The 10,117-nt window shown below is 40.7% G+C and overlaps 2 protein-coding genes across 3 annotated transcripts; both read right to left on the bottom strand.

The window, feature by feature from the left end:
* Nucleotides 1–773: 773 nt before the first annotated feature.
* LOC134183173 (BAG family molecular chaperone regulator 2-like) lies at nt 774–5,106 on the bottom strand. Its single transcript, XM_062650654.1, has 4 exons — nt 4,417–5,106; nt 2,427–3,137; nt 2,300–2,358; nt 774–952 (listed from the first exon to the last, which is right to left on the bottom strand). Exons 1-2 carry the CDS (start codon nt 4,763–4,765, stop codon nt 2,722–2,724), a joined length of 765 nt encoding a protein of 254 aa, XP_062506638.1. The 5' UTR covers nt 4,766–5,106; the 3' UTR covers nt 774–952; nt 2,300–2,358; nt 2,427–2,721.
* LOC134183172 (BAG family molecular chaperone regulator 2-like) lies at nt 5,105–10,082 on the bottom strand. Of its 2 annotated transcripts, none has more exons than XM_062650653.1 (3): nt 9,696–10,082; nt 6,310–6,698; nt 5,105–5,449 (listed from the first exon to the last, which is right to left on the bottom strand). In XM_062650653.1, the coding sequence occupies exons 1-3, from the start codon at nt 10,072–10,074 to the stop codon at nt 5,342–5,344; spliced, it is 876 nt and encodes a 291-aa protein (XP_062506637.1). In that variant the 5' UTR covers nt 10,075–10,082; the 3' UTR covers nt 5,105–5,341. The 2 variants fall into 2 exon arrangements, with proteins under 2 accessions (XP_062506637.1, XP_062506636.1); XM_062650652.1 differs by having other exon boundaries at nt 5,105–5,423.
* Nucleotides 10,083–10,117: the final 35 nt, after the last annotated feature.

Below are 10,117 nucleotides of genomic sequence, written 5' to 3'. Positions count from 1 at the left end.
AAATGAGAGAAAGTGTAGGCCGAGTTTACATTCTCTCCACGCTGTGTATTTCATGCCCAGTTATGACTCCAATGGTAATGATTTGAGACGTCATGCAGTCATTCAGTCATTCATGTATTCACTCTTATAGTTTATAGTTAGTGATTATATGTACCTACGTTTGTTTTCTTCACATTACTGTAAACTAAGATATTTTCAGTGGCATAAAAATTTGTGTACCACCTGAAAATTCCGTTTCAGTAGCATCTATTTTCGGTTAAAACTCCTCGGAAGCTTGAGACTCCTGGCTGGATGCACAGTACACTAGAACTACATTTATGCAGTTGAGCAACACCATAGTAGATGTGCAGTGCTACGTAGTTAGATAATAATTGCAATAATTTACCATGTTGACAGACATTGCTGTTGGCTCTAAGAAGTTTGACAACTTTCACAAAATTTAGGTAGAGATTTAATTTAGGTACTTCAAAGGCCATACCAAAATTACTGCAAACAAATTGCCACCCAAAATTTCTTGGTTTACAGTATGGTAGTTTATTCAAACCTGATGAGCATACATGGCGCTTGACAGATTGTCCTGGACAGCTGGGTAGTTTACCAAAACACCTTGAGTCTCTACATTCTCGTTTCATTGTGATCAGTCCACGTCCACATGTAGCAGAACATGCACTTGACGTCCAGCTACTCCAGCTGCCCGTATTGTACAATACTACATCAGAAATGAAACTATATTTGCAGTAAAGCGATGAAGTAGATATATTATACTGGGACAATATCGTTGCTGAGCAGATCGTCCATAGCATTTCCTTTTCCCTATACATCTCCCTCCAGTACATGACCTGAATCGCTTCTGGATAACACGTTGGTTGCCACTGTAAGAATAACTGCCACCATAAGGATAACTGCGTCGATCTCTTTCAATGCTGTCATCATCGAGGGATCTCTTTGCTGCCTATAATTGACACAGAATCCACTTGTTACGAACTTATAGTTCAACAGCTAAAGTCAATTGATTTGTAGTGATATATCACTGCCACCGCTAGCACAGCACATTAAATGAACTAAAACTTGCTAAAATTTTTAGTTTTATGATTCGATCAGATTCGTTCCATAGTATATTGATGTTAAAAACAAGCAAGAATTTTGCAGCAGAATTATTTTTAAAATAAAATTTAAAAAGCAATATACGTATGTATAGCTATTGCAAGAATTTTCCATCTTGCTTTACCTCATGCACGCCATCAAACTGCGTGGTAAACTTTTGTCTAGTTTGTCCAGACGTCCCAGTCAACCATGTATCTTTTGTAAATTTAAATATACAAAACCCGGTCTGTCTCTTTTAGTCTGATTCACTAGAGTTGACTGTTTATCCGTAGTCCACTACACCATCACCTTATAATGTATACACTGGTATCTCTAGCCAGTAGTAGTTGAAGAGATTTAATGTTCAACATTATTATTTTATAGACCCTTTTAGTGGGTTTCAATTTTTGCTTTTAGGATTTAGGGCTAATTAAATTCAATAAGTTTCCAGCACCATGCAGACTTATCATGCTTTCAGTAATGTGAACATGCCTAACATGCATGGTGTCAGTCAGTGTGTTAAGTGTGTCAGTCAGTGTGTTAGGGTGTCATATGATTAGCAGCAGCATGCAGGTACAACAACTCCTGGCATGGAGTTCCTGAAGTAGCTTTTGAGTTGTCAATTAACTATGTATGACCTTGTGCAGAAAAGACATGATCAGTATACTGTCTCGAGACAAAGCTGTGGTACACTGTACCTACTTCTTTGATTCCTGCATAACACCCATCAAGTTAAATTTGGTGTCAACAGTACTAGTTCTGATCTCTGATTTATTCAACGCGTAACTTGTCACGTTACGTTTGGTGTACTATTATAGTAGTTAGTAAGTTTTGAAGTACTTGCAGAACTGTCAGTTTAAAAGCAAAAGTGTTTTTACTTGCCACTATTTGTGAGCTGCATGTAAAACAATAATCCCCCCCTCTCATCCTACTACTAGCAACACCCAAAAATATTTAATTAATTTCTTAGTGCGGCGAGGATTGACAATCTGCGGAATGACGAGGCGGAGAGAGCGAGTCTATGTAAAAGCCGATGAGATCCGGGAATTTCGCTACAGGCATAGACTCGTCAGACCACAGAACCCATGTTATTGCGCAACACGCGAGGGTCATCATGTAGGACTGCGGAAGTCAGGCGTTGTCGTGTTATACGGGAACCGGGCACGACGGCGCGAGAGGGTCAGGTACGAGGCTATCAGGAACAATAAAGCCTTACATGACTTGAACACGATGGGCAGGAGGGCTGCCAAGGAGACCAGTCTGACCAGTGACCCACTAAATACAAATAACGTTTATAATTATTAATTAGAAACTTTGCCTACCAGAATCGATGGCTACCCTACCTCCACACTTTGGTGCCGACGGCCGCACATAATAATAGGCATCAACAGCCAGTAGTGATGTCCAACAAAGAAATTGCAAGAAAATGGTAAATCTCATCATGACACCGCTTCGTCTACCAACGTCAAACTAACTAGGAAACGCCGCGACACAGGCTAATGACTGACGTTGAGGGTTGAGCTAAAATCCGGCAACCCACCCACTAATTGTTGCTAAATCCGGTAGTCACGTGCTAAGACCAACTATGTCTTCAATTATTCATTGGGCGGGTCGTCACGTGCACGTAAAACACTACAACTACGTACAAGAAGTATTAAATGCTGTTCCAAGAGCCGACGAACAGCCCTCTTGCGGTAAGTAGTCCCTGTCTACGTAGCTATCGGGACTGTGCAGTCGAATGGCGTCTGGTTTTGTCTCACCATCGCAGCTGCTCGCTTCACTTGATCTTCCAATTGCAAGAGGTTTGTTCGGATCGTACTTTTGTCTTGCTGCTCCACTAAGTGGTGGGTACGTGCATATGTGCCCGTCTCTTGTTCCTTCAGGTCTGTTGCCGGCCTGTGTGTCTTCAATGAGTTGTAGCAGACGACTTCGAACACGTTTCTGGTCTTCTACGCAACAGTCGAGTAGCATTCCTTGAAAACGATAGTCAATAGCATTAGAAGGAGGATCAGATAGGCAGGCGTTGTAACAAGCGACAGCCGCTTTGTGTGTACCTACAGTCGTGAAACAGAAGCAGAAACAATAAGTAAATAAATAAATAAATAAATAATTTAATATAATTAATTTATTTGAAAGTTATGTTACAGATAGGATTGCATGTTTAATTAATTAATAAAGTTAAGCAAGGTATAGCTTGAAATGTGTCTATATACTTACCTCCACAGTTTCTAAGGGTAATCAATAGTCAAACTGAACAAGCTACTGTAATAATAAAATGTTTTTAGATGTTTCTCTTCTATTCAATCTACGCACTACATGTACATATCCTATTTGTACATGTGACAATCATTTGGTGTTGATTAGCTGACAGCTGGGCATGCAACTGCAACAGAAAAGATCATGAGACTAAGCAATAACTATTGGTTGTTTTATAATTGACCCATTATTTAAATGCTCAAATTTTCATTGGCTACCGTTTCAGTAACTCTCTGCATTCAGTTACCAATTTGTCTAGTCAAGAGTAATTCATGTTCATTGTCTTCCTCGTGTGTTTGATGACCATGTCATCACAACAGGAAACAGTAATGGTAAAGGTTGCTGTTATGAATTGGATTGACTCAAAATGTGTGTTCATCTTCCTGACATGATCTGAAGAGTTTTAGTTATGAAAGTCACTGTTTCTGCCAAGAATCTAAGGACAAGCTATAAGGGTACTGCACTAGAATGAATGAATGAGGAATGATTTCTTAGGTTATTACAGATGTCTTTGGCAGTAACAATGTTACCTTGTGAGAAGGACAGGGAACACAATAGTACTATACACAGTACATTGTGTATTTGCGTGTGCTAGTACTAATTAATTATGTCACCAATGTCCAACTACTAGCAGAAAACCTTGAATGATATTATGTATTATGCTGCAATAAAAGCAACAAATTCAATTTTAGTTTCTAGTTGCATCTTTTGTTGATGCACAATATACTAGTGCCTGCCTTTCATCAATGTATTTACCATCTACAAACTGCATGGCATTCTAATAAGACAAAGTGATCAATTTCATGACATTCACGTGAATGCATGTCAGGTTCTTTAGTCAAATTAGTCATTCCAAATGCTCAGTTTGGTTCTTTCTGATCAGTATACTTGACGTACTTTCCAGCTGTAATTAATAATTGTCAATTAATTAATTAATGCTATTATGTAATAATAATATGAAAATATTAATGTAGAAAATATTATTAATTATCAATTTATTGTCAATAGAGCCGGTGCATGAGCACATTGCCTATCTATACAAATAATAATAATGACAATATACAGCATCTAACTTACTGCTAACGTCTACTTCGCTCTTGTCTGCCAGTTCTTTTATGACTTTACTAATTGCCTGCCAGGCAGACTCTTGTTCTTTGCTTCTTATCGTCTCTACTTGAACTGAGATGGTAAGACAACGATTCATCACTCTTTCTGCTGTCAGCTTTAGTTCTTCCTTATCTACCTCTGATAGTCTATTCATATCGACACCATCCTGCAACTCACACAAAGTCTGAAGTAATTGTTCTTTCCCGTCCTCCACCTGAACGGCCATCTCTCGTATTTTTTCAACACGGAGTTCGAGATCATCTAAGAGCGCCGTTATTTGATCTTTTGGAGATCCATCTAAAGACGTGAATCGCCGCATGAGATGCAAACTTTTGTTGAAACTGCTCAGAGCAAATGTCCTCGCACTCCCTGCAACGCGGCAGCGCTTCTTGTCACGTGATGCTGTGCCGTAATGTCTGCGACTCTCAGGTGTAATGTGATGCGTAGGACGGCCTGTCTTTTGTCTCTGCGCTCAAATTGGGGACACTTGTGTCTGTTTGAGCCGTATAGAGAGAAGTCGACCCCTAAAAATTTGCAAGCAACACCACAAGTGCTACGTAATAGTCCAAAGAAGCTTATACGATTACACATCTAACATTTATAGCAATTAACTCGTGTTATGTCAACACATGTTTAAATTTGTTGAATGGTATAGTCATTACTAAGAAACTGACACCACATGAAACAAGTGTTTTGTGCTACAGACATAGCTACAACACAAACAACTTTAATTAATTAATTAGTTAAACAGTCTACTGATTCTTCAGTTTAGATAAAGCTGTGACTATGACGTCTGTGATGCGATTAACGCAGTCCACAGCGGTGGCCGTCTTTTCAGAGTCTAGGTCCTGTGCGACCGTCCTTTTCTGGAGGCGTCCGCACATCGCGCAGTACACTAAAGCAGAGGCTTTGACGCCACAATAGTTGCAGTCCTTCCAGTCCACCATCCCTCCAAGCGTTCCGGCCATCGCTGCACACTACCATAGAAGCATGCGAGAAATTTCTAGATATATTATGCAACGCGTAAAACAACCGATCTAAAGCTCGGTTCACAATACGACGCTGACGTTGACGCTGACGATGACGCTGACGATGACGATGACGCTGGCATGAGCGTCGTATTGTGAACATGTCAACGTCGACGACGTTCGTCGCAGCGTTCGTCCAGCGTTCTTGACGCTGGAGTTGACTCGAGTTCAACTCTAGCGTCGATTCCGGAAGTGTACCAACGTAACCGGAAAACACGTGATTACTTTCTACAAATCAAAGAACAGTCACGAGACATCCTTAGGTAGCGAAAATGGCTTTCAGTGTCGTTCAGCCTCACCTCTGCAAGGAGATTATGAAATTCTCCCTGTTGCCGCCTTCGTTGAAAGATTGGTCTGACCCACATTTGCCGTTGTTGATATTCTCTAGCTCTACGCCTACGGCGACGAATGAGAAGTAGAAGAATTACAATTTCTTCGTCCATCTACGATACACACGTGGTGTTACAATAACGTGCGTTAGCATGCGCTCAACGCTCGAGTATCCAGACAGGTGCTGACCAACGTCTCCTGACGCTCACGGAAAAATATTGTGAATGGTACAACGTCATCGTCAGCGTCAGCGTCAGCGTCAATGTCAACGTCCAGCGTCATCGTCAGCGTCAACGTCAACGTCAGCGTCGTATTGTGAACTAGGCTTTAAGCCTGGTTCACAATATGACGCTAACGCTGAGTTGAGCGTCAAACTTCAAAGAAACCGCCTCGACGTCGGCGGCATCCTTTGATGTTGACGCCGACGTCGACGCTGGAATAGGATTCATTTCTATTGTCGACGTCGACGTCGGCGTCGGCGTCAATATTGTGAACCAGGCTTTACACTAGCTTCGTCGTCTTCATATGAGTCGTCGGAGTCTTCATGAACTAGTTTGCGCGGTTGTCCGATGTCGGGACTGTACTCACGATCACAGATGTGTTTCCTGTCGCTCGCTTCACTTGATCTACCAATTGCAAGTGGCTTGTTCGGATCGTACTTTCGTCTTGCTGTTTCACTAAGAGATGGGTACGTGCATATGTGCCCGTCTCTTGTTCCTTCGAGTCTGTTGACGGCCTGTGTGTCTTCAATGAGTTGAAGCAGACGACTTCGAACACGTTTCTGATCTTCTACACAACAGTCGAGTAGCATTCCTTGAAAACGACAGTCAATAGCATTAGAAGGAGGATCAGATAGGCAGGCGTTGTAACAAGCGACAGCCGCTTTGTGTGTACCTACAGTAGTGAAACAGAAGCAGGAACAATAAATAAATAAATAAATAAATAAATAATTTAATTTAATACAATTAATTCACTTGAAAGTTATATTACAGATAGATTGCATGTTTAATTAATTAATAAAGTTAAGCAAGGTACGTACAGCTTGAAAAGTGTATATATACTTACCTCCACAGTTTCTAAGGGTAATCAATAGTCAAACTGAACAAGCTACTGTAATAATAAAAATGTTTTTAGATGTTCCTCGCTATTACAAGCTATGCACTACAGCTGTGGCCAAAAGTTCTCGGACACCTTAAAAAACTAGTTAAAGTGAAAAATATGGTTCTCGCCAGGACTTGCACTGAACATTATGACCTGTTTACTCAAAGAGAGTATAATACACCAATATTTAAGCAGATTTAGGGATGACAAAATTACTTTAACCTGGTATAGCAATTACTTGACCAATAGCTACGTATTCCATTACAGATGTGTTTGTCGCCATTTAGAGAATAGCCTATGAAACTATATTTAAAAACCACATTTTTATTGCACAAGTGTAGCTATAAGTCTAGCAGAAGTTTCTGAGCAATTTGACTCATATGACGCTCATGATGGCCAAGACAAGGAACTACACCGAGGCGGAGAGGATCAGGATCCAGGTGCTGCATGAGGAAGGTCTCAGCTGCCGCCAGATTGCTCGCAGGATTTGTAAATCCCCTGCTGGCGTTGCAGCCTTGCTCCAGAAACTCCGTCAAACCGGTAGTATAAGGGACAGGCGCCGCACTGGACGGCCACGGGTCACCACCACTCGAGACGACAGGAACCTGTGCAGGATGAGCTTGCGAGACAGGAAGAAAACAGCAGTAAAATTGCACCAAGAATGGACTAATGGTGGTGCTGTGACTGCTTCCGTCAGGACAACTCGCAGAAGGTTGCTAGACCATGGTCTGAGGTCATGCAAGGCCCGAAAGAAGCCCCTCATCAAACCTGACCAGAAGAGGAAGAGGCTGGCTTGGGCTCGTAGGCACAAAAAATTGACTCAAAGACAGTGGAACCGTGTGTTATGGTCTGACGAATCCAGTTTCCAGTTGTTTGCAACTCCAGGGAATGTGAGGGTACGAAGAAGGCCCGGAGAAGAGTGGAACAAAGACTGCATCGTTCCCACAGTGAAGCATGGCTCTGGATCTGTTATGGTCTGGGGGTGCATGTCAAGTTCCGGAGTTGGAAGGCTGACTGTCTGTGACGGAACAATCAACTCTGAGAAGTATCAGGCTATTCTCCGTGATACAATGTTACCTGCAGCTCGTGAGATGTTCCGGAATGGCCAGAACTACACATTCCAGCAGGATAATGCTCCATGCCACACCTCAGTCTCAACAAGACGATGGTTCCAGACCAACAATGTTAGGGTGATGGACTGGCCGCCGCAATCACCAGACATGAACTCAATTGAGAACCTGTGGGGCGACCTGAAAATAGCTGTCCGACGTCACCAGCCGGCCAGCAAGGCCCAGCTGAAGGCTGTACTCCAGGACGAGTGGCAGAGGATAGCTCCTGAGAGGTGCCAGAACCTGGTGAACAGCATGCCGACAAGGATATCAGCTCTGATCCGTGCCAAGGGACTGTGTACAAAATACTAGCAATTATTACTGTGATATTGCTAATTTGTTGCTGTTATTCTTATCTCAAATGATGTCTTTTCCTATGTTACATGTTACTCCATATATTTAATGATCCTGTTTTGTTAGTTTTTGGGCATAATTGATATTTATAATAAAAATATTGTGATCTCAAATTACAATTGTTATATTGGATTTATTACTGAACTATAACTGCATTTCTAACCAAATATGACCAATTTACATAAAACATGACAGGTGTCCGACAACTTTTGGCCACAGCCGTACATGTACATATCCCATTTGTACATGTGACAATCATTTGGTGTTGATTAGCTGACAGCTGGGCATGCAACTGCAACAGAAAAGATGAACTGCCGTGTGTAGACATGAGACTATATTAACAAGCTACATGCCAACAAAACTAAAGCAATAACTATTGCTGTTTTATAATTGGACCATTATTTGAATGCTCAAATTTTCATTGGATAATGTTTCAGCAATTCTCTGCATTCAGTTACCAATTTGTTTAGTCGAGAGTAATTCATGTCCATTGTCTTCCTTGTGTGTTTGATGACCATGTCATCACAACAAGAAACAGTAATGATAAAGGTTGCTGTTATAAATTGGATCAACTCAAAATGTATGTTCATCTTCCCGACATGATCTGAAGAGTTTAATATAGTTATGAAAGTCACTGCTTCTGCCAAGAATCTAAGGACAAGCTATAAGGGTACTGCACTAGAATGAATGAATGAGGAATGATTTTTAGATTATTACAGACGTCTTTGGCAATAACAAGGTTCCTTGTGAGAAGGATAGGGAACACAATAGTACTATACACAGTACATTGTGTATTTGCATGTGCTAGTACTAATTAATTATGTTATCAATGTCCAACTACTAGCAGAAAAACCTTGAATAATATTATGTATTATGCTGCAATAAAAGCAATAAAATTCAATGATTTAGTTTCTAGTTGCCTCTTTTGTTGATGCACAATACTAGTGCCTGCCTTTCATCAATGTATTTACCATCTACAAATTGCATGGCATTCTAATAAGACAAACTCATTGTTTCAATTTCATCACAGTCACGTGAATGCATGTCAGGTTATTTAGTCAAATTAGTCATTCCAAATGCTCAGTTTGGTTCTTACTGATCAGTATACTTACTTGAAGTAGCAACAAGTATACTTTCCAGCTGTAACTACTAATTGTCAATTAATTAATTAATTAATTAATTAATGTTATCATGTGATAATAATATGATAAATTTTAATGTAGAAAATATTATTAATTATCAATTTATTGTCAGTATGGCCGGTGCATGAGCACATTGCCTATCTACATAAAATAATAATAATGACAATATACAGCATCTAACTTACTGTTAACGTCTACTTCACTCTTGTCTGCCAGTTCTTTTATGACTTTACTAATTGCCTGCCAGGCAGACTCTTGTTCTTTGCTTCTTATCGTCTCTACTTGAACTGAGATGGTAAGACAACGATTCCTCACTCTTTCTGCTGTCAGCTTTAGTTCTTCCTTATCTACCTCTGATAGTTTATTCATATCGACACCATAGTGCAACTCACACAGAGTCTGAAGTAATTGTTCTTTCCCGTCCTCCATCTGAACGGCCGTTTCTCGTATTTTTTCAACACGGAATTCGATATCATCTAAGAGCGCCGTTATTTGATCTTTTGGAGATCCACCTAGAGACGTGAATCGCCGCATGAGATGCAAACTATTGATGAAACTGCTCATAGCAAATGTCCTCGCACTCCCTGCAACGGGGCAGCGCTTTTTA

Source organism: Corticium candelabrum, chromosome 8 (genome assembly GCF_963422355.1).
Source record: "Corticium candelabrum chromosome 8, ooCorCand1.1, whole genome shotgun sequence".
NCBI lineage: Eukaryota > Metazoa > Porifera > Homoscleromorpha > Homosclerophorida > Plakinidae > Corticium > Corticium candelabrum.
This window is presented reverse-complemented; position numbering and strand designations above follow the sequence as displayed.

Coding starts and splice junctions, on each gene's coding strand:
- LOC134183173 (XM_062650654.1), bottom strand. CDS start 4,765: ATGCGGCGATTCACGTCTTTAGATGGATCTCCAAAAGATCAAATAACG. Junction 3,138..4,416: donor GAGCGAAGTAGACGTTAGCA/GTAAGTTAGATG, acceptor TCACGACTGTAG/GTACACACAAAGCGGCTGTC.
- LOC134183172 (XM_062650652.1), bottom strand. CDS start 10,074: ATGAGCAGTTTCATCAATAGTTTGCATCTCATGCGGCGATTCACGTCT. Junction 6,699..9,695: donor GAGTGAAGTAGACGTTAACA/GTAAGTTAGATG, acceptor TCACTACTGTAG/GTACACACAAAGCGGCTGTC. Junction 5,424..6,309: donor ATGAAGACGACGAAGCTAGT/GTAAAGCCTGGT, acceptor CTTCTATGGTAG/TGTGCAGCGATGGCCGGAAC.